This window comes from Barbus barbus (assembly GCF_936440315.1).
Source record: "Barbus barbus genome assembly, chromosome: 13".
Lineage (NCBI taxonomy): Eukaryota > Metazoa > Chordata > Actinopteri > Cypriniformes > Cyprinidae > Barbus > Barbus barbus.
The window spans coordinates 239,978-266,905 of NC_136741.1; the positions used below are offsets into that span (position 1 = coordinate 239,978).

The 26,928-nt window shown below is 43.0% G+C and overlaps 2 protein-coding genes across 2 annotated transcripts in view; both read right to left on the reverse strand.

The window, feature by feature from the left end:
• LOC306878756 (transcription activator BRG1-like) overlaps positions 1-10,878 on the reverse strand; it is a gene marked incomplete at its 5' end in the record, with an annotated part of 36,982 nt that extends 26,104 nt beyond the window's left edge. Inside the window, 8 exons of the mRNA XM_079431272.1 lie at positions 3,268-3,441; positions 3,907-4,080; positions 4,177-4,303; positions 6,762-7,029; positions 7,108-7,206; positions 9,135-9,533; positions 10,468-10,585; positions 10,660-10,878. Of these exons, the coding sequence (XP_079287398.1) occupies positions 3,268-3,441; positions 3,907-4,080; positions 4,177-4,303; positions 6,762-7,029; positions 7,108-7,206; positions 9,135-9,533; positions 10,468-10,585; positions 10,660-10,878 (1,578 nt within the window). The remainder of the gene's footprint in view (positions 1-3,267; positions 3,442-3,906; positions 4,081-4,176; positions 4,304-6,761; positions 7,030-7,107; positions 7,207-9,134; positions 9,534-10,467; positions 10,586-10,659) is intronic.
• Positions 10,879-25,797: 14,919 nt separating this feature from the next.
• LOC306879193 (sphingosine 1-phosphate receptor 1-like) lies at positions 25,798-26,928 on the reverse strand (the record flags this gene model as incomplete). The annotated part of the gene is made up of 1 exon (XM_079431990.1): positions 25,798-26,928. The coding sequence occupies one exon, from the start codon at positions 26,926-26,928 to the stop codon at positions 25,798-25,800; it is 1,131 nt and encodes a 376-aa protein (XP_079288116.1).

Genomic DNA, 26,928 nt, shown 5'->3' on the forward strand with positions numbered 1-26,928 from the left:
TATTACGAAGACTTATAAACGCATTTTGAGACATTTTTTCTGGCCTGGTTTGAAATCAGATGTAGTAAAATATTGTCGGTCTTGTCATGTTTGTCAGCTTGTTGGAAAGCCAAATCAGACGATTCCTCGTGCTCCTTTGTGTCCCATACCCGTTGTGGGAGAGCCGTTTGAACATCTCATATTAGATTGCGTTGGTCCGTTGCCTAAAACAAAAACTGGGCATAAATATTTACTCACTCTGATGTGTACGGCTACTCGTTTTCCAGAGGCTATACCATTACGTTCTTTGAGTACTAAGGTCGTTCTACGATCTTTGATTAAATTTTTTTCTACTTTTGGTTTGCCAAAAATAGTACAGACTGATCAAGGATCTAATTTTATGTCCAGGGTGTTTAAACAAGTTTTGACTCAACTGAACATAAAACATCATGTGGCTAGTGCCTATCATCCAGAGTCGCAAGGCGCTTTGGAAAGATTTCATCAGACTTTAAAGTCTATGTTACGTACCTATTGCGCTGATTCTGTGAAAGAGTGGGATGAAGGCTTACCATTGCTGTTATTTGCTATACGTGAAACTACACAGGAATCTTTGGGTTTTAGTCCGGCAGACTTGGTTTTTGGGCATACTGTCCGAGGTCCACTTAAGCTGTTGAAAGAAAAGTGGATGTCTAGGGAATCCACTTCAACTAATGTGTTGGATTATGTGAGCTCTTTTCGTGAGCGGTTGCATAAAGTATGTGATCTGGCTCGTATCTCATTATCGTCTACCCAGGCGAAGATGAAAACCCATTTTGATCAAAAGGCCGTTTCTCGCGGTTTTGATAAAGGCGATAAAGTCTTAGTCTTACTACCAATTTTGGGGTCTGCCCTGCAAGCACGTTTTCATGGGCCGTATGTTGTCGAGTCTAAACTCAGTGAAATTGATTATGTGATATGTACTCCGGACAGAAGAAGGAAGACTCGCGTATGTCATATTAATATGCTAAAATCATATGTGACGCGAGACGATGACAAAGAGTCAAATAACCCTATTGTCCCGGTTGCTTCTGTTTCTGTGCCTATGACATATTGTTCCGACGAAGATGGTTTGACTCTACGAAATATCCCTGTGACTGGCGTGCGATTGCAGAACTCACAAATTTTGGCCGATTTAGAATTATTTCTGTCATATCTGCCTAGTTCGTCTCGAAGTGATGTAAGTGAGTTAATACAGTCTTACCATGCTCTGTTCTCAGATGTGCCTTCTCGTACTACGGCTGCGTTTCACGACATCGAGGTAGGAGATCATACTCCAATTAAGCAGCATGCTTATCGTTTAAATCCCACCAAACGTGAGTTAATGCAATCTGAGATAAAGTATCTTCTGGACAATGGTTTTGCTGTTCCTAGTTTCAGTCCTTGGAGTTCACCATGTCTTCTGGTTCCCAAGAGTGATGGTTCAGTTCGTTTTTGCACCGACTATCGAAGGGTTAATGAAGTTACGAAAGCAGATTCGTTTCCCCTTCCTCGTATGGAGGATTGCGTGGATAAAGTTGGTTCTGCTATGTTCGTTACAAAATTAGATCTGCTCAAGGGATACTGGCAGGTACCCTTGACGCCCCGCGCTGCTGAAGTTTCTGCGTTCGTCACTCCTGACAATCTACTACAATACACCGTTATGGCTTTCGGTCTTCGAAACGCCCCGGCAACATTTCAGCGCCTTATGAATTCTGTATTAGCCGGTGTTCCTAATTGTGAAGCATATTTAGATGATGTTGTGATTTATTCCTCCACTTGGGATGATCATTTGAAAACCCTTCACGATGTTTTTAATCGCTTTCAAGAGGCTTCGCTTACCGTTAATCTCGCAAAATGCGAGTTTGGTAAAGCTACGGTAACGTACCTAGGAAAGCAGGTGGGTCAGGGACAAGTTTGCCCAGTTTCTGCTAAAGTGCAAGCTATTCTAGAATTCCCTATGCCAGGAACTAAGAAAGAATTGAGGCGGTTCTTAGGCATGGTAGGTTATTATCGTGGCTTTTGCAGAAATTTTTCAGATATTGTTTTGCCTCTTACGAATTTGCTTAGTCAATCTCGAGATTTTGTTTGGTCTGATCTTTGTCAAACAGCTTTTGATTTGGTTAAAAGTCTGTTATGTAGCACCCCTGTGTTAAAAGCTCCGAACTTTTCTTTTCCTTTCAAAATTGAGGTGGATGCTAGCGCAAATGGAGCTGGTGCTGTGCTCTTGCAAGAAGACGATCACGGCATGGATCATCCCGTGTGTTACTTCTCGAAGAAGTTTTTGAAACATCAACTGCATTATAGCACTATCGAAAAAGAAGCTTTAGCGCTATTACTGTCTCTTCAGCACTTCGAAGTATATGTGGGTTCGAGTTCATTGCCAGTTAAAGTTTTTACTGATCATAATCCACTAACCTTCCTTGCAAAAATGCAGAATTCTAATCAACGCATTATGCGGTGGGCATTGATTGTACAAGAGTTTAATATTGACATCTGTTATAAGAAAGGAAAAGAGAATGTGTTAGCAGATGCGTTATCACGCTCTGTATAGGAATAATGTTAACTCTTAGTGGAGGGGGTGTTACGGAATTAAGTAATTTTGTATAATGTTTTGAGTTTGTATTTTGATTTCTTTGTTGTTGTTATTTCTTTGTGTGTTTATTTCGTTGTTTGTTTCAGGATTACGATGATTAGCTGTGAGCTGGCTCCACCCCCTTTATGTGGGTTTAAAACAGTGCTTCCGTTTCCAGAAGACGAGTTGTTGCGATTCCGGGCCGGTCGCACTTCTCCTGTCTCCTCTCCAGCCGTCAGACCATTGTTGTAGCAGTTTATATGTTAGATACTTATTGTCTTCATTTTCAGTGGTGTTCTTTGTAGGGTTGACCTGCCCTTTTCTTTTGAAATTCCGTTCGTTCTGTTTTGTTAGAGTATGGAGGATAAGTCGTTGTATTTTGATTTTGGATACTTTGAGGGAAGTTAGTTCGTTTTATTTATTATCTGTTTTTGTTTGTTATTTTGGGCCTTGGGTCTTTCTGAAGATTATAACACCTATTGGTTTATTTTTTTGTTACTTTGTTTGAACACATTCAACTTTCATATTGTTTAATTTCTTTTATCTTAATAAAACGTTTATCATTTTTCTTGATTTTTGTTGTTATTTGAATCTTTCGGGTCTGACGACTGGGCGTGGGAGTCATATATATTTATTTATTTTTCTTTTGTTACGATTAAACCTAGACGAATCGTAATAGTGTGTGTGTGTGTGCGCACCATCAGGCGTCTCATTCGCTCCTTCTCGATGCGCTCGTTCTCTTTCTTCTGCTCGCGCTCGGTGTTGGCGTGGTACGTGGCCACAGCTTTGGTCAGTTTCTGGATCTTTGCGGTGATAGACCGATGGTACTCCTTGAAGTCTTTGGCGTGCTGCAGGATGCTGTTGAGATATTCCTGCAGCAGAGCAATGAATCATGGGAATTAACGCAATGACTGAAGTGAGCTCCAAAAGCCTGAGAGCTCTGTGGAAATGTTTTTTATTTGCATTCTCCTGTAATTTAACACTAAATATTTCATTACTAATCATAAGGTCAGCATCACAATCTGAGTGAGTGCAGAAGGAAGATGGACGTGAGAATCAGCAGCACTGGAGCATCATCTAAACCTGATCAATGTTCTCCAGCAGGATCGGAGATGATCTACGGAGCACCTTGAGCTTCACTCGAAGAACCACATGATCAATGATCACTGGTTATTTGATTAGTCACTTAGAAATAAATCTAAATCTGATAAATATTATGTTTGTTTTACATAACTTTTCCTTCATAATCATAAAATGAGCAGTTTATTTGCAAGTTTATATCCAGTGTGCTCTCAGACGTTTGGAGGAATCAGCGTGAATGCAGTAGAGCCGCTTGCCTGGTGTTTCTGTCTGCGTTTGCGTTCCTGTTCGATCTTCTGCTGTTTCTCTAGTTTCTCTGTGATTCGTGCCTCACGTAACGACTGTCTCTTGTTGCGCTTGTAGCCCTTTGCGTCCAGTGAGGTTTCTAAGGCCGTGTCTCGTCTCATGCAAACCACCACCTCCTGACGCAGCTGTGAAGGCAAACAGACGAACATCAGAGCGCTTTTAGCAGAAGATGTTCAACAGAGGCACTGAGGAGGATCACAGCGTCAGTCCGGATTCATCACCTGTCTCTGGAAGTTGAGCAGTCGGAGCGCTTTGAGCTCAATCGTGGCTTTGGTGCGCAGATCTCCAGCCAGAGACCCTGGAAGATTCTCCAGCTCCTGAATACGGTGAGCAATACGAGCTTCCAGCCTGCAGAGACACAAAGCATTAGAGCATAAGTCCTGGAAGCACTCAGCAGTGGCACGTGAGCCGGTGCAGTCAGCACTAACGAGCCGATTTCTGCCTGAAAAACTTGTTTGTTGGATGATTTTTTTTACCAACAGTTACCAACGATCCTGAATGCGTGCAGTCAGCCTTTCCAGTTAAACGGTACATATTTCAGCTCTATCACAGTGATTTGAAATCTATGTACAGTGGGGCAAATAAGTATTTGATACACTGCCGATTTTTCATGTTTCCCCACTTACAAAAATGGAGAGAGCTGTAATTTTCATCGTAGGTACACCTCAACTGTGAGAGACAGAATATTTTTTTAAAAATCCAGAAAATCACATTGTATGATTTTTGAATAATTAATTTCCATTTTATTGCATGAAATAAGTATTTGATCACCTACCAACCAGCAAGAATTCTGGCTCTCACAGACCTGTTAGTTTGTCTTTAAGAAGCCCTCCTATCCTGCACTCATTACCTGTATTAATTGCACCTGTTTGAACTCGTTACCTGTATAAAAGACACCTGTTCACACACTCAATCAATCAGACTCCAACCTCTCCACTGTGGGCAAGACCAAAGAGCTGTCTAAGGACACGAGGGATAAAATTGTAGACCTGCACAAGGCTGGGATGGGCTACAGGACAATAGGAAACAGCTTGGTGAGAAGGCAACAACTGGTGGTGCAATTATTAGAAAATGGAAGAAATTCAAGATGACTGTCAATCTCCCTCGGACTGGGGCTCCATGCAAGATCTGGCCTCGTGGAGTATCAATGATCCTGAGAAAGGTGAGGGATCAGCCTAGAACTACACGGGAGGACCTGGTCAATGACCTGAAGAGAGCTGGGACCACAGTCTCAACGGTTACCATTAGTAACACACTACACCGTCATGGATTAAAATCCTCTGGCGCTGCTCAAGCCAGCACATGTCCAGGCCCGTCTGAAGTTTGCCAAAGACCATCTGGATGATCCAGAGGAGGCATGGGAGAAGGTCATGTGGTCAGATGAGACCAAAATATAACTTTTTGATATAAACTCCACTCGCGGTGTTTGGAGGATGAAGGATGAGTACGATCCCAAGAACACCATCCCAACCGTGAAGCATGGAGGTGGAAACATCATGCTTTGGGGGTGCTTTTCTGCAAAGGGGACAGGATGACTGCACCGTATTGAGGGGAGGATGGATGGGGCATGTATCGCGAGATTTTGGGAAACAACCTCCTTCCCTCAGTACGAGCACTGAAGATGGGTTGTGGCTGGGTCTTCCAGCATGACAATGACCCCAAACACACAGCAAGGGCAACTAAGGAGTGGCTCCGTAAGAAGCATTTCAAGGTCCTGGAGTGGCCTAGCCAGTCTCCAGCCCTGAACCCAACAGAACATCTATGGAGGGAGCTGAACTCCGTGTTGCCCAGTGGGCCAAAATCCCTGCTGCAGTGTGTGCAAACCTGCTCAAGAACTACAGGAAACCTCTGACCTCTGGGATTGTAAACAAAGGTTTCTGTACCAAATATTAAGTTCTATTTTTCTATTGTATGAAATACTTATTTCATGCAATAAAATGGAAATTAATTATTCAAAAATCATACAATGTGATTTTCTGGATTTGTTTGTATATTCTGTCTCTCACAGTTGAGGTGTACCTATGATGAAAATTACAGATCTCTCCATTCTTTGTAAGTGGGAAAACTTGAAGAATCGGCAGTGTATCAAATACTTATTTGCCCCACTGTATGTGTATTAAATCTTTCTCCACCAGTGTTTTTGACGAAAGTTGCCAGCCACCGCCAGCATTTTTGATTGTTTTCTCTAAAATTTCATGGCCCCTAGAATATTTTGTTGTATGAATATCTGAACATGCAATACATCAAAATAAAGAACAAACAAATGTAGCCTTTTTTTTTCTAGATCAAGATTTTTTTTTTAAACAAAAAAAGCCTAACTTTATTCTAGCTTCAAGCAGTCTTTTTTTTTATCAACACTTGAATGTAGGTAAGTTAAAAAACAAACAAAAATATTTTGATCAAAAAGCTGAGAAAATCACGTTTTTATCAAATACTACATCATATTCATTACGGTGATCAAAGCAAATATGCAGTAAACCAGTTCCATCAGCACCCCAGAGTTTCACAAACATTAGGCAGTTTTTATTTATATTCCTTTTGTATTGTTTATGATCGCATTGTTTTTCTGGACTCATTCAGGAGATGCGTAATAGCGCCCCCTAGCGTATAACAGCAAGAACACAGAAACCCGGAAAATTCCATATTTGGTGGGGAAAGAGTTAAGAACAGATAATGAGTAAATCACTTCAAATCACTTTGGTTTCTTTTGGTTTACAGGAGGCTGGTTTAACGAACAGCGGAGGCAGTGCTCCCTGAGAGCGATCGTTTGTTCTCTGCCTGTGGTTCTGTCAGGGTCAGGGCTCACCTGTACTCTCTCTCCTGCAGGATCTCCACCGGATCGAGACCGCAGGGCTTCTGAACCGGCGTGATGCGGTTCTGCTTCTGGTGCAGCGGTACCATGGTGCTGGGCTGAGACGGGTGGGCCAGGTGTCCGGGAGACTGGGTCTGCGGCGGCATGACTGGAGATGCGGCCGGCGGCACAGACGGCGGCGCAGGAGAGGGGCGTCCAGTGGGCTGCGGCGGCATCAACTTCTGAGGAGCGTTGGACGGAGTCGCCGCGTTGACCAGAGGACCTGCCACACGGACACACATCATCACAGCCTGCTTTACCAGAAGCTCAGCCATCGCTCGCTGCACGGATGCGCTCTCACCTTCAGGCCATGGTTTCGGGGGCCCGTTGTGGTTCTGGCCCTGAACACCAGCCGGGACTCCAGAAGGTCCAGGAGGAGGCATGTTGGGTCCCACCATCCCTGCGGAGCAACCGGCACAAACTAACCCTTTACTAAAGTCACCACAGACGAGTGCAGCGCCACTGACTGTTCAACACTCTCCACTCTGGCAGGACTGAGCCCAAACGTAGGGGGGTCCGGGGGCATGCTCCCCCGGGGAGATTTTTTCCCAATTACGTCAGCTAAATGCACTATTTTTCAGGCTGTTTGAGATAATAGAATGCCTAAAAATCTATACACTATCTGGGAAAATGATGATAGTTACTCAGTAAAAAAAAAAAAAAAAATCAATAAAAATTCAAATTCATACAAGCTGAGTGATGACGTCATTTTTGCCACGCGCACCTTCGCGCTCGTGCGGACGCGTCGAGTACCGTCCGACACCACGCACGGTAATAGAGCTTTTGTTTCATTTTTTGCCGCTCCTGTCAGAAAGACTGAGAGGAAATGAAACAAAGTTGAAGTTATTTTAAAAAACCTAAAAGATTCGGGGCTTTTGACAAAACATTCGGGGCTTAAGCCCAATTAGCCACCCCCCCGCTCCGCCACTGAGCGAGGTTACACACAGAATTTGAATTGTGACTTTAAGGACCTAGAAATTAAATCAAATGAAATACAAATTTGTAAAACTGTGCAGTTTTTAATTGTACATTTCATTGGAGTATTTTAAGAATTAAAGGGGTGGTTGATTGCGATTTTCATTTTTTTAACTTTAGTTAGTGTGTATTGCTGCTGTTAGAGCATAAACAATATCTCTGAGGTTACAGCACTGAAAGTTCAACGGAACTGGAGATATTGTCTTTTAAAGAAAAGTCTGTTTAATGCCTACAATAATGACTGGTAGAGACTACAACGAGCTACTTCCCGGGTTGGTGACATCACAAACCCTGAAATGAACATAAACGCCGCCCCCAGGAACACGCAACAAAGGGGGCGGGGCTATGTTGCGCTGCTTTTCCACCGGAGCACATGCAGCTATTGTAATGGTGAGGGGCGGGACGTTTCCGGACAACATGCAATATGCGGTTAACGAATCACAATACACTGGGCCAGCGAACCAATCTGAGCCCATGGACCTTTTTCACATTTGCGTGTTTCTCAGCAGCGGAAATCATCATAGTTGGATTAACTTGAAGAGCAGTGAATGGGAAAATACCACAAATATATATTTTTTAATTTCCATTTGCTCAAATAGCAAAAGAAAAACTTGAAAGAGTTGAAAAAATTGAGAGAGACTGATAACGGCAGTCAGAAGAGAGAACGGTGTAAATATTTCCCATCCCTCCCATAGACACTGCATTAGAAACACCCTCGCATTAGTGTTAACTAGTTTTTTTTGTAATTTGATGCAAAGGTGATGTAATACAAAGTATAGTGTTGTAAATGTAAAAGTCTTGTGAAAAGGGTCCATTGTGTATAAGAGGGAGGTGTATCACAGAAACAGTCAACTGGCCGTTCACATGACAATGGAGACAGCGGCGTAGAATAAAGGTAAACTATATGAAAAATAAGGAGGTTTTTTAAAAATGAAGCATGAAGACATGTTACACTGCACCCATAAACACAATCAAGCCTAGAAAAAAGCAGTCAACCACCGATTTAATAATGATATTAATAATCAATACTTTAAAAGCCACTAATAGACAATGAATTATGTCAATATTAAACAATGCCACAAATTTACATTGGATTAATGACATTTCTCAGCTGTGCGACTGTGTTGAATTGCAAATCAGTCAGTTCATCTTCCTGTCATTTCACTTCAACCTCCTACGGGATCAATTTAATTAAATTCAAATGAAATCAAATAACTAAATTCTGAATTTTGCCCAACCCTTCACTCCGTAACCAGTGAAACATTACAGTACGTACCTCGTGATCAGATAAGGAATCCCATCATCAGTGATTCAGGTGTGTGTGTGTGTGTGAGGAGGGTCAGATCTGCTCACCATGTCCTCGGCTGAAGCCGGCGCTCCCTCCGCCGGGCGGCAGGATTGTCAGGGACGGTCCCTGGGGCATCCCCGGCATGGGCCGCTTGCCCTGCACCGCCATCTGCAGGTGTTCTGGGAGCGGCTGGCCGCGAGCCAGCATCTTATAGGCCATGATCTGCGCCCGCAGCTGGTGCAGCTGGCTCTGGTTGAAGGGTGTCGGAGCGGAGGAGCTGCTGCTGGAGCCCGGGGCCACGCTTTGGCTCCCCGGACGGTTCTGCTGTGGGAGGGTCTGGCTGTCCACACCGTCCAGCGAGGCAGAGCTGGAGCCAGAGGTGGACAGGAGAGGGCCGGACGGAGGCCCGCTGGCGGACACGGGACTGGACACGTGCTCTGAAGAGCCCAGCGGAGACGGGTATCCTGCAGGAGGAGACACATAGTCTTGTTTGGGACGTCACAGAGAGGGTTTCGTATTTCTAATAATGTATAAATACTAAATATACAGCAGATATTGCTTTTGTGAATTAATAGTCATCACTTCTAGCAGAGTTAGGGCTGAGGGAACACATACCACTGGATAAAACATATGTGTTCTGATCATTTTTGGATCATTTGTTAAGATGTTTAAATGTGAATATTAAGATCCTGGTGAATGTAAATGGATAATTGTTTTATTTGTTCGTTTAACTGTTTTTAAAAGTTACCATAGCAGATGCACAGCAGACACGCTGCTCTGAGATGAGAGAAAATAGATCATTTGTGTTCCAATGATATATCAAAATGCTTAAATGTGAATCTTGAATAAAAGCTTTACAAACAATAACATTCTCACTGTTGTTTGTTGTTTTAATACAGTAATTTATTGATTTAATGTATTAGATTAGGTTTTCGTCACCACCGTCAGATGAATATTTGGAAAATATTTCATTATGATATTTTATATTTGTTGAGGAATTGTTGGTCACATGTGAAAGTGTAATCTGTCTGCTAACATGAGAATGTGTTAAATATAAAGTTAAAATTATTTTACACAGTCCAAGGTAAAAAGCTAATTTTGATAAAAAAGAGAAAAGTTGGGAGGTTGCATCAAAGCATAGCTCAGTAGTTTAGTACATATAAGATAAATAAATGTAGTTTCATTTGTCTGAGTACAAGATTTTATTTTTTCAATATTGCACCCGGTTTTATTTTTTCAATATTGCACCCTGCTTTGTCCCACTTCTCAAGAATCAGTGATAGCAAAGTAAGGCAACACTGAATGCAAGAAATAAAACAACTAGGGAGCCGTAAACGGACATCAGTCAGACTCTAGCAGTTAAACGGTTCTTTGTCTGCTGCTGGTGAGGAGCGTTACCTTGCGAGTGCTGGTCCATCGGGCTCCCTGGATGGGTCATCCCGCTGTGACCGGCCCTCATCGGAACCACCTTCATCTGACTGAAGCGAGTGTCTTCTGAAAGGTTCTCCTCCACCGGCTTTAGGACAAAGAAAGACATTAATAGAGATATGACCTCTGCTATTGGGCTTCTAGGGTGGTTTAGATCTCCACCTTGTGCATCTGGTGCAAGCTCTCCTGGCTGTATCCCGCAGATGCTTGCGGAGGAAAGGAGAGTCCTGTGGAAGTGGCAGGTCCGGGACTGGGGCCCATCATGCTGTGTGAGGATCCAGGGGACAGTCCAGACCCTAGCACGGCCCCAGGAGACGGGCCCGGACCAGGCGAAGGCCCCGGACAGGGCGTGCCTCCTAACGCGGGCTCCGGGGTGGACATGCCTGCATCCCAGGTTTAGGAAAGAACGTTTGTGCCCATTAAAATCAGACTTTATGAACTATCATAAAGCTTTCTCTCTCTCTATATAAGCACAATTTATTTACATGACTTTTCTTAAGGGACTTTTTTCTCTTCCAAAACAATTCTGCAGTTTTGAATCTAAATAGTTCCCTCTGGGATCAATGACGCTTCATAACATCTTCTAGTTGAAGAAGTGAACTACAGAGAATAAATACAGATTCATTCAAATAATATCAGCGACTGGCAGGAAACATCACACCTTAATAGCAGTTCATGCAGCTTTGACCAGTTTATTATCTTTTTTCATATCATTTTATAGATCATATCCTTTTATCTACAATTTTTTTTAAATCTATTTTTACACATTTAGGTCTATTTTACACAAGAAAAATTCACTATGCAAATTAGATTGCATTAGTTTCCATGACTTTTCCAGGCCTGAGAACCTCCATTTGTAAATGGCCTGTATTGCCCAGGTCTTCTGTGATGCATGATGATGCTAATACTGATGAGGCAGGAGGAAGAAGGCTTTATTAGGGTCAGATGATTCTGCCGAGCCGATCAACTCATTCCTGCCTCTGGAAACATCAAACAGCTGCTCGTTTTGGGAAAATAAGCCAAGCATGCACATTTGACAGGAGAATAAAATGTCTTCCAGCTCGAGTGATCCTCCGCCGAACATCTGCACATCATCATCATCATCCTCCGCCGCCTCGGAGTCTGAGCTCGCGTCGGATCCTGAGTCACCGCGACGCAGCGCGATAGAAATCATGACGCACGCAGCGCCAGACAGCCTGCTGCTGATGATGCTGCTGGAGCTCACACTGCAGACATCGACACGATAATAATCCCTTGCGTTTTTAATCAGACTTACCCTCAATATAACAAACGAGCTCGAGCCACGGTGCGGTTGATTACCGAGCAGCGCCGCAGACATCCGCCGATTCCGTGCATTCGGTGATGCTGATGTACGGAGCGCCGCTGCGGACACGGACATCCAAACGCTCGAGAGAGACAGAGAGAAAGCCAACGAGATTGCTTTTCTAAATTATCAAATATACATTTTATATATAAATTATATTTTGTCTCTTGATGTTTTTCTTTCAGTGTGTTGGGTATTGTAACAACTTATGATTATTTTGACCAGAATAAACACTTTATCTGTCTACTAACAAGATCAATTTCAACGACCTATAGGCTGGCTATATCTAAGATGTAATTGATATTTTTCATTCTGTAGTATAAGAGAGCTACACTGACACTTTGTATAGCCTACTGTGTAGATTATAATTTTAATGCACTTATAATTGTATCAGATCAGACAGCACAGGTACGTATGCTAGATATCTGTTAAAGATCGCTTGATCTGGAAAGCATCTGCTGTGTACAAACATCTGACAGACGTCTGTAAGATATCAGTTTTACATACATTCTAAATCATACACATCTTAAAAGACATATTTGACATCTGAATGTCCTTTAGACGTATCGCAGATGAGCAAACACAAAATACGTCTTGCAGATGTTAAATAAACGTCTCTGTGATGTACGTGTGCTCTCAGGGAGATATGAATCGGCTCGCCATCACTGCATTCAACATCCCTCCATCCATCAGTTCAGTTTACAGGCGTGTGTATGGTGGAGCTGCAGGGAAACTCTCTGAAAATGCTGCCCAGTTTGTGTGGTTTGTAGCCCAGCTGATGGGTAAATATAGTACAGATGTTGACAGTTCAAACTTGAATGAGAAGGAAAAACTACTCGTTTTACTCTGTTTTAATATTTTCTTTCAGTATTTTATTTGTATGCAGCAAAACTGAAAATCCGTTGCTAATACAAATGTACAATTCCTTTTCATGCCGATAAAAAATACATTAAAACGGAGCCAAACATTTAAAGGTGGGGTAAGCGATTTCTGGAAGCCAATGTTGATATTTGAAATCACCAAAACAAACACGCCCCTACCCCAAAAGGGTCTCGTCCCAATTTTGATAGCTCCGCCCCACACACACGTAGACTACACAACCCAGGCAGTTCTGTGAAACAAAGCAAAACCAATGTTACACCGTATCTACACCGGACGCGAGTGGCACGACAACATACTATAGAACTCATTATAATCAGTGATGCTGTCTACACTGGATGCTGCGCTGAGCAACAAATCTCCGACAGAAAACTGCTGCCGCGTTCTATTTATGACGTGCTGACACAAATTTCTAATGATTTTCATCGATCGCTTTATTGCATCCAGTGTAGGCAGACTTTAGCTGTTGCGGCGTGGGCCGTCCGGTGTAGACACGGTCTTACTTATCGAGAAGAAACAAACCAACCTCGGCATCCGATCTCAGGCCTTCCGCTCCTTGAGTTCTCTCCAGCACTGGAAAGCTGATCCGATCTTTACACGGGTCCTACTTCTTGCCTTATCGTTCCGCAGACATTTTCCTCTTTTGTTTTTTATTCGCCATCTCTATCTTTCTGTCGCTCGGCTCTACTGTTCACTGAACGCTCTATCCTCCACATCATGAGTAGACACGCCCCTCACTGCTGATTGGCTACAAGTTTGTTTTGGTACTCGGCCCAGACTCAGTTTTCTAAAACGTTTTTGAAAAATTACATACCGCACCTTTAAAGTGGTAAATATAGAAGGAATATGTCAATGTCATTTATATGTGCCAAACTTCCTGCTGCCAGCTGGTGGTGCTATGGTTATAACAGACTATTGGCCTTTAGATAAGTTCAGGCCAGGACTCTTATCGAACGTGTGAAGTTTGGGGCAGATCAGACATTGTATGTCTAAAGTATGACGACTTCCTATTTCATGGTGAAACATCGAAGTTTGTCAGGCCGCCACAGACGAGCCCTTCAACGAAAACTCAAGATCTTCACAATTTAACATCACACAGGGGCTTTAGATTATACTGACCAAATTTTGTGTTGATCTGTTTAAATCTCTAGGAAGAGTTCATTTAAATACAACGCCTGAAAATGGCAAAAACGGCACAAAACCTGTCAAAAAAATGTTAAATAACAGACTTCCTGTTGGGTTTCATACTTTGTACTAGTAGACTTTTTTGTAGGTACTGGTGTGTTACATATGTGTACCGAATTTCATACATGTACGTGAAACATAGCTCGAAGGGCACTTCATTGAAATTTTATATATATATATTGTGACGAGTCGGCTGCCTCCCCCCTGTCCATCATCACCACCCCGTCCCGTATTCGCCGCCCTTCACCAGGCTCCCGACGGGAGTGGGCGTGTGAGAGAGGAGGGGCGCTGAACACCTAGGGCTGGCGGCGTGTGATGAGGTGCACCTGACGTGAATGGAGCCTCATCACCGCCGCTGTTTAAACGCCGAGCGCGCCTCTCCTCGAGAGACCGGTCTCTTCCCCCGTGCATGCACGCTGGTGTCCTCGTGGGTCCAGGAAGGGAGCGTTGAGGGATCTCCTGCCGCCGCCAGAGACGCGAGCCGCCGGACCCGCAGTCCAGATGACGGCGCACTCGTGATACGGCCGACGGGCCAGGAGGCCGGGCCGTAGAGTCCCCCAGAAGTGCCGCGGCCAGCTGAGGACGAAGCCGCGAGCGGAAGCCGCCGCCCCTCGCGCCCCGGACCAGGAGGGGAGCGCGTGCGGCCACCGGACTCCGCCCCTTCCCTGGACCCTTCCCTTCTGAACACTGCCCTGCTTCACTAGCCCCGCAGCACGACGAGGACACCAGATCCCTATTTATTTTGGACACTTTTCCCCCTTTGGACACTTTATTTTAATATTTTGTTTAATAAAAACCTCTCCGAGGCTTGACGCCACACCCACTGTGTCTGTCGTTGGCTCCTCCCGCCACAATATATATATATATATATATATATATACACACACACTCACCGGCCACTTTATTAGGTACACCTTGCTAGTACCGGGTTGGACCTGCTTTTGCCTTCAGAACTGCCTTAATTCTTCGTGGCATAGATTCAACAAGGTGTTGGAGATTTTGGTCCATATTGACATGATAACATCATGCAGTTGCTGAAGATTTGTTCCACCACATCCCAAAGGTGCTCTATTGGATTGAGATCTGGTGACTGTGGAGGCCATTTTAGTACAGTGAACTCATTGTCATGTTCAAGAAACCAGTCTGAGATGATTTGAGCTTTGTGACATGGTGCATTATCCTGCTGGAAGTAGCCATCAGAAGATGGGTACACTGTAGTCATAAAGGGATGGACATGGTCGGCAAAAATACTCAGGTAGGCTGTGGCGTTTAAACAATGCTCAGTTGGTACTAAGGGGCCTAAAGTGTGCCAAGAAAATATCCTCCACACCATTACACCACCACCAGCCTGAACCATTGAGACAAGACAGGATGGATCCATGCTTTCATATTCTTTACGCCAAATTCTGACCCTACCATCTGAATGTCGCAGCAGAAATCGAGACTCATCAGACCAGGCAACGTTTTTCCAATCTTCTATTGTCCAATTTTGGTGAGCCTGTGTGAATTGTAGCCTCCGTTTCCTGTTCTTAGCTGACAGGAGCGGCACCCGGTGTGGTCTTCTGCTGCTGTAGCCCATCTGCTTCAGGGTTCGACGTGTTGTGCGTTCAGAGATGGTCTTCTGCATACCTTGGCTGTAACGAGTGGTTATTTGAGTTACTGTTGCCTTTCTGTCATCTCTTGCCATTCTTCCCATTCTCGTCTGACCTCTGACATCAGCAAGGCATTTTCGGCCACACAACTGCCGCTCACTGGATATTTTCTCTTTTTCGGACCATTCTCTGTAAACTCTAGAGATGGTTGTGCGTGAAAATCCCAGTCAATCAGCAGTTTTTGAAATACTCAGACCAGCCCATCTGGCACCAACAACCATTCCACGATCAAAGTCACTTAAATCCCCTTTCTTCCCCATTCTGATGCTCGGTTTGAACTTCAGCAAGTCGTCTTCACCACATCTAGATGCCTAAATGCATTGAGTGGCTGCCATGTGATTGGCTGATTAGCAATTTGTGTTACCAAGGAATTGAACAGGTGTACCTAATAAAGTGGCTGGTGAGTGTGTCCTTGTTACATCGTTAGATGAATGGCATCTATGCTAATATTAGTCTGTTTCTTTCTTATTCCGAGATCACCGTAGCCACCAGATCCAGATCAGATGGTGGATCAGCACCTAGAGATGACCTCTACAGCCCTGAATGTCAGCGGAGACCAGGACACCTAGATGAGCCCCAGAGACAGATCCCCAGGGAAGACCTCGTCACCTAGACGTCCATCGGGACAAGACCACAGGAACCAGATGAGTCCTCTGCACAACCTGACTTTGCTGCAGCCTAGAATTAAACTGCTGGTTTCGTCTGGCCAGAGGAGAATACTAGGAATACTATTTCAACAAACTGTTTCCCTATTTTATACTGTAAAGCTGCTTTGACACTATTGAGCCTTCTTGCCACACCCACTTCTGAAACCCATATCAGATGTAAATTTTCGCCCGTTCTGGCACGTGTGCAAAGTTTTCGAGCATGTTTAAGTCCTCAAAAATGCAATTTTATTTTGCAGAAGAAGAAACTGAGCAATTCCAATAGGGTCCTTGCACCATTGGTGCTCAGGCCTTACAGTTTTTCTTGATTGCTTAAACACATTTCTTGAAATTATGCCTCTTTTTTTGCTCTAAACACAAATCCATAGCTTCTAACTCAATTCCCCAAACTTCCTATATTCAGGTCAAAATGAAGCTCTCCACTCAAAACACCTCAGTCTTGCTGAAAAACCAAACTTTGCTCTCAGTCACGACACACAAACCCTCAAAAACACACACACTACAACACAGTCTTTCACACTGATAAGATAAATTCAAAAGAATACTACAAAAATGATAAGTGTTGCTTGATGGTACTCCCCAAGTGTTTTATTCCTTTATTTAATGTACTGTAGAGTACAGTACATAACAGAAGAGGAATCCCAGTATCCCAGTGTCCCAGTATCCCGTCTTTGGTCTGGGACAAGCCAAAGAACCTCGTCAACATCACAGACAATACTGGCCCTGGCCAGGCAGCGGGGGTAAAGTCCTCTGGCATGCCTGATCCAACCCTGGCACGCATCAACTAAAATATCTGAGACTGCTTGTCTTCTTGCCCTTCCTCTTTCTCTTCCATGTTGTCATCCTCCTCTTCCTCTTCCTCCTCCTCTTCCTTCATTTCTTTCTCTACTCCTTCTCCTCTTCTGTGGTGTCCTTGACCTCTTCCTTCATGTCTCTCTGGATCCATTGTTTCAAACCTGAAAACAGTTTTTCTCAGTCGCTTTGGTGCATTTCTTGAATCATCCTTGCTGTAATATTTGCAAAGAAGTATGTGCATTTCTCAAAACAATTCGTACAAACAGCACCACACAATGGCTTTCCTGCAAAAGCCTGTAATATGCTCAGAATCTTTAGTTCATCTCTCAAAAGTAACTATTTGTCAATGAACAGATCAGTGCCATCAGAATGAAAAGTCCTTGTGCCATTGTTCACAACAAGATAGGCAAAATGCTTAGTCATGTTGTCAGTATAGCACTGCACTCTGTTAGTATTACCTGCTGTAAACTATGACAGACAACAGTTTGGATGACAATTACTGTACTGAGATGCAGAAGGCTGCAATTCTTATGAATGCCATATCCATTTCAAAAGTACAAATGTACACGTTACTGTATGTGGGATATTGATGGAAAAAGACTGGATATGATTCACAGTTACACTTTTACTAGTGGTCTGACCAAAAAAACAACAAAACACACACACACACACACACACACACACACACACATTACAACGTCATTGTGAAATAGAATAGAAAAAGAAATGTGCACAAAGGCAAAAATAAAAATTAGAAAGTCCACTGTCAGAATTTGTAACTCTTGTGTTGTCCTCTGTCTATATATGTTTTCCAATTGAAGGTTGATGAGATGTACTTTTGAGCTATTTCAGAGAACTGGTTTGTCATTGGTTGATCTATTTTCTCTTCATTAGTGAAAGTCAAGATTCACTTGAACAATTCATAGCAAATTTATAAAAAGTCTAATAGAAATGTGTAGAAAAGATGCTTGACAGTTTATGACAACTAGATCAACCATTTTGCATTTACAGTAATGACATATACAATGAACTAATGACTAGATGTTTTGAGGGGTAAGTCTATAGCACAAAGAACTATATAATACATCTTGAACAACATGACAATAGCAACAGATAATGTAGGAAACAGCAGAAAAATGTACATAATCAACTGCATAAATGTTCCAAAGCAATCACAACTTCTTCAAAAGAATAAGAAACTGCTTTTATGATGTGCACAAGTGACTAGATGATGTGGAGGTCGAACAAGTAGTTTTGAGAAGTTCATTTCTGATCTGAGAAATGCACCAAAGCCACTGAGAAAAACTGTAAAACGGTCGGGTTCTGAAGGCCTGCGCTGACCAGCTAGCACCGGTGTTCACTGTGATCTTCAACCTCTCCCTGGAACAGTCCATAGTCCCCTCATGCTTTAAGCAGTCCACCATTGTTCCTGTCCCCAAGAAACCCCAGCCCACCTGCCTAAACGACTATCGCCCTGTAGCCCTCACATCAGTGGTGATGAAGTGCTTTGAGAGACTGGTCAGAGACTTCATCATTGCATCACTACCAGACACACTGGATCCACTACAGTTTGCATACAGACATAACCGCTCCACGGAGGATGCCATCTCACACCTCCTCCACACCACAACAAGTCACCTGGACTGCAGAAAAGGAATTATGTAAAAATGCTGTTTGTGGACTACAGTTCAGCGTTTAACACCATAATTCCCTCCACACTCACCTCCAAGTTGGAGGTCCTTGGTCTCAGCACATCCTTGTGCCAATGGATCTCCAGCTTCCTGAAGGACAGACAGCAAGCCGTACGGATGGGTAAACACACCTCATCCTCCATCACCCTAAGCACCGGAGCCCCTCAAGGTTGTGTTCTGAGCCCCCTGCTGTACTCACTGTACACTTATGACTGTGTGGCCACTTCCAACTCCACCACCATCATCAAGTTTGCTGATGACACTGTTGTGTTGGGCCTGATCTCAGACAACGACGAGACGGCCTACATACAGGAGATTAAGAACCTGGAGAGTTGGTGCCAGGTGAATAGTCTACACCTGAACATCAGCAAAACTAAGGAGCTGATAGTGGACTTCAGTACGAAGCAGGAGCGGTCATACCAGCCGATCACGATCAGCGGGACTCCAGTGGAGAGAGTGGACAGCTTCAGATACCTGGGTGTTCACATCACGCAGGACTTGACTTGGTCCTGTCATACCAGCACCCTGGTGAAGAAGGCCAGGCAGCGTCTGTACCATCTGAGACGCTTAAGGGACTTTAGACTTCCCTCTCGGGTGCTTAAGACTTTTTACACCTGCACCATCGAGAGCGTCCTGACGGGCAGCATCACTTCCTGGTTCGGGAACTGCACTATGCAGGACAGACGAGCCCTCCAGAGGGTGGTGCGTTCAGCGGAACGTACCATTCACACCGAGCTCCCTGACCTGCAGGACATCTACAGCAAGCGGTGCCTGACCAGGGCCAGGAAGATAGTGAAGGACCTCAGCCATCCCAACAATGGACTCTTTACTCTGCTGCGTTCAGGGAGACGCTTCCGCTCCATGAAGGCGAACACAGAGAGAATGAGGAGGAGCTTCTTCCCGCAGGCCATTCGGAGTCTAAACCACTCTCCACTATAATCACATCACCCCACACTTCCACTTTGCACATTTTTCAATTACAATCTGCACTAATTTGTAGAAGGTTACGTAAGGATAAATGAGTGGGACTTACATACCATTTGTCTTTGTCTTTAGTATTCCTTTACTCACTTATACACTTTACTGCACTGCACAGCACAGCACACGGACACTTTATCACTGACATACACTTTACTTTTTATAGAATCTATATAGAATCATATTCTATTTTTATTCTTCATATCTATTTTTATTCTCATATCTATTTGTTATTTTATTTTATTGCTAGTTTATTTCTATATATATGTTTACTGTACTTTTGCTATTTGTATTTTTGTAAACTTGAGGTTTTACAGTCGTACAATACATTTCACTACATGTCGTACTATGTATGTATATGTATGCGACAAATAAAATTTGAATTGAATTTGAATTGAATTGAATTTAATTTAATTGAAATTGTAAGCTGACTTTGGCCCTTTATCCATTTAAGGTTCAGATTGATGTGTGATTCCTAGTGTTGTAACGGTCCGGTGGTTGTAGACAAAAAGTCGCTCAAAGAAAGGGTAAACAAAAGAGGAATCTTTAATCAAAATAGCTTCAACACACGTTAGACACTTTGTTAACTCAAGAACAGACAAAACATAAGGGCAGAACTGAGGACTTATAAAGGAGAGGAACAAACGAGAAAACAAGGTAATTAATAGAACACAGGTGATGACGATAATTAATTAACCAAAACTAGGACAGGAACGAAAACCAGAACTTCCAAATAAGGACAAAAAGGAAACTAAACAGAAACAGATATGTTACACAAACAAGCCTGCAGTGGCCTTTTACAGCTAGCCTAAGGGCCTCCAGCTGGCTGCCAGCGCAGGGCCCCTGAGAATTTGCTCATTGGCAAAACGTTGGCCCCTTAACACTGGCCCTGCACGGGCAGCCCTCACTAGGCCCACACTATTAATCAACAACAATACATCGGTTTCACTATCAATACTTTCCAGCTGCTATAGCTTAAGTCTTTGGGAAAAACAGTTATTATACATCTGAAATGGATGCAGTCACCACATAACTAATGTCTGTATGTCAAAAATGTACAGTAGTCAAAGGGATTTCAAATCAATGTATTAAATACAAAATAGAAAACATTCAATTCAGGTTAATACAGCTACATGTAGCCAAACATTTAAATACACAAAACAACAACAAAAAAAACAACACAAAAGAAAGCAAACAAAGCAATGTAAGATTGTAGGATTTCGTCATGTGAAAGTTGAGCGAAAGTCTTTTTTGAAAATCTAAAACTGCACAAAGTCTCCTGTGTGTGTGTGTGTGTGTGTGTGTGTGTGTGTGAGAGTGTGTGTGTGTGTGTGTGTGTGTGTGAGTGATGCAGCAGTTCAGAGTGTGAGCAATAGGTGTTGCTAGAGGACAATAAATCTGCATGCTCCCAGATGGTAAGAAAATGTGTTCAGCCAGGGATCCTCAACTCCGGCCCTTGAGGGCCCCTGTCCTGCAGAGTTTAGCTCTAACCCTCTAACCTTGATCAGGGCTGGAGCTGAACTCTGCAGGACAGGGGCCCTCGAGAGCCGGAGCCGGGAACCCCTTCATGTTCCTTTGGATCAACCGGTTCTTTGTAAACGGCATGATTTTTCAGCAGTTGCTAATCTTCTGTTAGTGCAGTGGGTTTTGTTTGACTGGTCCGTGCTACTTCGACTTTTATTTAAGAACTGCTGTTTCTGCAGATTACTACAGCAAAAACATGATGCAAATATCTATAATTTTTTTACCTATTAATATTTTTTTATCAGTCATTCTATTATTATCCCAGTGGACAAAGACAATTATGAGCCCATTGTGATCAGTATGATGAATGAAGCCTTAAATCAAAACTAGACATGGAAATTAATTATTTATTCATCTTCAGTTCTTGTAAAACCTCTCATGTTATGTTTCATCACGGCCAAACCCATTTAACCAATCACCCTGATGATCATAGTTTCACTTCTATAAAGAATCCTCCGAAGCTTCAATTCTGACAAATGATGGCAGAAGTATGTGTGTGTGTGTGTGTGAGTTAGAGTGTGTGTGTGTGAGTGTGTTAGTGTAAGTGTAAGTGTGTGTGTGTGAGTGTTTGTGAGTGTGTGTGTGAGTGTGTTAGTGTAAGTGTAAGTGTGTGTGCGTGAGTGTTTGTGAGTGTGTGTGTGTGTGTGTGTGTGTGAGTGTTAGTGTAAGTGTGTGTGCATGTGAATGTGCGTGAGTGTCTGTGTGTGTGTGTGTGTGTGTGTGTGTGTGTAAGTGTGTGTGCGTGAGTGTGTGTGTGTGTGTGTGTGAGTGTGTGTGTGTGAGTGTGAGTGTAAGTGTGTGTGCATGTGCGTGAGTGTGTGTGTGTGAGTGTGTGTGTGAGTGTGAGTGTAAGTGTGTGTGCATGTGCGTGAGTGTTTGTGTGTGTGTGAGTGTGTTAGTGTAAGTGTAAGTGTGTGTGCGTGAGTGTTTGTGAGTGTGTGTGTGTGTGTTAGTGTAAGTGTGTGTGCGTGAGTGTTTGTGAGTGTGTGTGTGTGAGTGTGTTAGTGTAAGTGTAAGTGTGTGTGCGTGAGTGTTTGTGAGTGTGTGTGTGTGTGTGTTAGTGTAAGTGTGTGTGCGTGAGTGTGTGTGTGAGTGTGTTAGTGTGTGTGTGTGTGTGTGTGTGTGTGTGAGTGAGTGTGATTGCGTTAGTGTAAGTGTGAGTGTGCGTGCGAGTGTGTGTGTGTGACCAAATGTCCCCACAAAGCGGGGAAATAAATGATACAAAATAGTAAATGATATTTATGTGTACGGCTTTCCTGTAGCTCAAATAGTAGAGCACGGCGCTAGCAACGCCAAGGTCATGGGTTCGATTCCCAGGGAAAGCAAGAGCTGATCAAATGTAAAAACTGTAACTTGAATGCAATGTAAGTTGCTTTGGATAAAAGCGTCTGCTAAATGCATAAATGTAAATGTTATGTGAAAGTGTAACAATGCAAACAGGTTTTCTGTAAGGGGTAGGTTTAGGGGACAGAAAATATTGTTTGGTCAGTATAAAAGTAATAGAAGTCTGTGGAAAGTCCCCACAATTTACACAAACAAACGTGAGTGTGTGTGTGTGTGTGTGTGTGTGGCACATGTGGCCGTGGCTTTGCGAGCGGCGTGTGGTTTGGTGTACGGCTCTCTGAAGCGTGTGGTGTGTGTGTGTGCACATGCTGGCAGTGTGTGTTTACGGTAAACAGGGGAAAACTGAGCTGAATTGTGTTTCCAAGTTAGTGTGCAAGTAGAGCAGCCCCACTGCAAACTCCCACAGATCTGCACCGCAGGCTCCACGCGTCAGTGCCAGCCGGACACGCTACACACAGAAATAACTACCAGGCCTTCAGATACAGAGTGAAAAACTCCAAGCACAAAACCAATTATTTAAACACAGCAGGTTCAGGGGCGAGTTTAGTGAATTGGGGCCCTTGGCAAAATATAGGAATTTATCGTCCTAGATCAACCTTGAGGTTCCTTTTTTGTCGTGATGCTTGCTGCTGCACAATGGTGCCCCATAGTTGTGTCTAGTGTTTCTACACGTGTCATGTACATGTTATAATGGCTTTCTTTCCTGTATTAGACCACAAAATAGCAATTGATTTACAGTTGAGATACAGGTTTTCACAAAAACAAAATAAATTATATAATGATAAACATCATATTTGAGCCTTTAAACCATTTTTTAAGAAAAGGGATGAGTCAGAAGAATAAATTATTAAATTAAATTAAAATGGGGATATGTAGGTGAATTTTCACATTGGTCTGAACAAAAAATACAGACGAGATTATTGAAAATGAACATTTCATTCTCTGCCAGCAGGAGGCGCTTTTGTAAAGTCAGAAATAGAGCCGTAACGGCTGTGAACAAAGCAGCGCTGCGCTCATAAACACTACTGTATCAGATAAAATGAAAATGCCATTGAAACTTTTCTGAAGACAGCCGGTTTCCTTCAGAGATTCTTGTATGTATAAAAACTTGAATTAGTGAGAATGAGAAAAGTGTGAAAAATATAGCCTATATTTATGAGGAAAATCCACTGATGAGTTACCAGCGTCTAATTATAAACTTTAAAATACATTTATTTATAGTTATTTTAACTACAGCTTTAATGAGCAGGTTCTTTACTGGCATTGATGGCTCCATGAAGATCATTTAACATCTATTGAAACTTTCCATTCCATAAAAGATTCTTTATAGTGAAAAATGTTCTTCACACTAAGAAAAAAGGTTATTTTAGGAACTGATCACTGTATGGGTTTTTGGGGGAAAACAAAAATGGCCTGACACTATATCTAAAAAATATTTAATATCAAATAAGAAAGAACATAATTTAGTATCAATCACGCTTTACAAAAGCTTGTAAAAACAGCATGTCAAGCATTTACACTGTAGAAAGAAAACTGTGCAAACAAACCTTAAATATGCTTTTGTGTGAAGAGATGCTCACAGTTTAATATTCGATAAGAGCACGAGAGTGGAATATTTACAGTGATTTTCCTCATACTGCTTTTATCTGTGGAGGGTAGCAGAAATGACTGACATATACTGTCATATTTAATAATAATAATAAGTTTAATTTATAAAGCGCTTTTTCCAAAGCTCAAGGTCACTATATGAGGCCTGTCTGCTGTTCAGTGCATGTTTGTTTGAAGTCTTTGCATGCATTCAGATGGATTTTACTGGCTAATGAACTGATATCTGAGTCTTTACTTTCTGAGTATTTGTGCAGATGTACCTCAGTTCACATGTAAAGGACTGAACGTTGAAATGCTGAAGTACACCTATGCAAAAACCTCTTTCTGCCCACGACAGCTTGATTCGAGGTCCATACAGCACAGTTTGTGTTTGAAACAGTTTCTCTTTTGGGCTGTGTGAGAGTTCGTGGCTGGAATGATACGGAGCGAATTTTGTGCCAATATTCATCCAACAAATCCAGTGTTTTGCAAATAAACACAATCTGCTTTGCAAAGAAAAACTCAACTTTCAAGCAAACACAAAGTGATTGGCAAATACAAAACTCTATTTGAGAGAAAATGCAGAGGTATGGACAAATATATGTATTGTGTGTTACAACTGTGAGACTCAATTTGTCTATGATGTATATTTCTCTTCTGGTGTCACACTTGTCCTGTGAATTGGGGAGAAGGATCAAGTTCACGCTGATGTAATACTAAATTCAGCATTTTAATAAACAGTGGTTTAATAAACAGCATGCTACACGGGTGAAGACACACTCGGGACAGATGACGAACGTTTGCATTTTAAAGAGCCACTAATATAACTCCTGACAGTAGCCTTTTATTCTTTAGATTATATTTTGGTACATTTATATAGCTGAATCACAATAAAGCTCACCTGAACTTAAACTAGTTTGATTATAGTAGCCTATTTGTATAATTAGATTAGCCTACTCCTTTCAGTAGGTTGTCTATGTGTAGTTTTATACTTGTTTAAACTTTTACTGCAGAGGTATCCTACAGCATCTCTCTCCACTGTAGGCTATGTTTCAGCATATATACTGTAGAAGAAAGACAATAAATCTTACTTGACCTAACGTAAAAATAAAATTCAAAATGCTTTTATTTTTGGTACACAATATTGTCGCTATCCACTATACATTTGCATTTTAGTATTACAATATATTGTGACATGATATATTGTTACACCCCTGCATTGTTTTGAATGTTGAACAATTGTATCAATATATATGTATATTCTATATCTCAATTGCACATGTGAGAAAATCTGCCCGCACTCGTGTGAGAAAATCAGCCTGTCGCATTTGTGAGAAAATCAAGCCAAGTTTCCTCATAAAAAGGCAATTGAGTCTCACAGTTGTAACACACAATACATATATTTGTCCACACCTCTGCATTTTCTCTCAAGTTTTGTATTTGCAAATCACTTTGTGTTTGTTTGAAAGTCAAGTTCTTCTTTGCAAAGCAGATTGTGTTTATTTGCAAAACACTGGATTTGTTTGATGAATATTGGCACAAAATTCACTCCATAGAATGAGCCTTCAATTCGATTCGATTCGTCACGATTCACTCCAGACTCTGAAATTTGAACCTGGATCACAAAAACAGTCATAAGGGTACATTTCTTTTAAATTCCAGGGACACATATGTGCTCACGCGATGACGGAGAGCTTGAGTTTGGGGTAGATGGATTTGACAGGTAAGGTGGTGCCGTTCCCGGATGAGATGGTCGTCTCCAGTCCCTGGCGGTTCACGTCCGTCTTCGTGAAGCTGATACGGAAGCGGCCGATCTTCCTCACCTGGCCGTCTTTGGTCATCAAACAGCGGCGGCAGAGCAGCTTCAGAATGGCCCGCCGGATGTCTCTGCTCGTCAGCGTGTAAATGACCGGATTAATGAAGGAATTTAACATGGCCACGCCCAGGAAGTAATCAATCTTTAAGAGAACAGGACACGTCTTCACGGGACACACAAAGTCCATCAGCAGGAGCACAAACAGCGGCATCCAGCAGAGGATAAACGCTCCCACCACGATGATGACGGTCTTCAGCAGCGCCATGTACTTCCGCGAGCGATGGCCGTAGGGTTTGCGCTGAACGCAGCTCGGGTTCTGCGTGTTGGACTTGACGAAGTGAAAGATGCGTCCGTACAGAAGCACGATGGCCAGCAGGACGGTCAGGAACACAAACACGCAGAAGAAGATGTAGCTCTTGGCGTAGAGCGGCAGGACGGTGGAGCACCTCTCCAGACGATTCAGACAGTTCCAGCCCATAATCGGCAGGGCGCCTAGCAACAGTGACAGCACCCAGCTGGCGGCGATCAGCGCGAACATGCGGTTGCGTTTGGAGCGGTGGTAGGGCTTGGTGTTGCGCATGGTGAAGAAGCGCTCGATGGCGATGGCCAGCAGACTGATGATGGACGCCAAGAGTGTGATGAAGACGCCGCCCTCTCTCAGGAACCACAGCAGCGGCGTCAGCTTCAGCGTGTTGGGGCCCGACAGCGCGATGTTCACCATGTAGGTGAATCCGGCCAGCAGGTCCGACAGCGCCAGGTTGCCCAGCAGGTAGTACATGGGCATCTGGAACTTCTTGTTCTTCCAGATTGCCATGAGGACGATCAAGTTCTCCACCACGATGAGGAAGCAGATGAAGAGAGAGGCGATGGATTCTGGTTTCAGGCCATCTTTGTACTGGCCCTGATTCAGTTTGCCGGTGTAGCTATAGTGCTGCAGGAGGATTTTGTTGCAGTGAGAGTACTGGAAAGTGGGCAAGGATGCGTTTGTCAT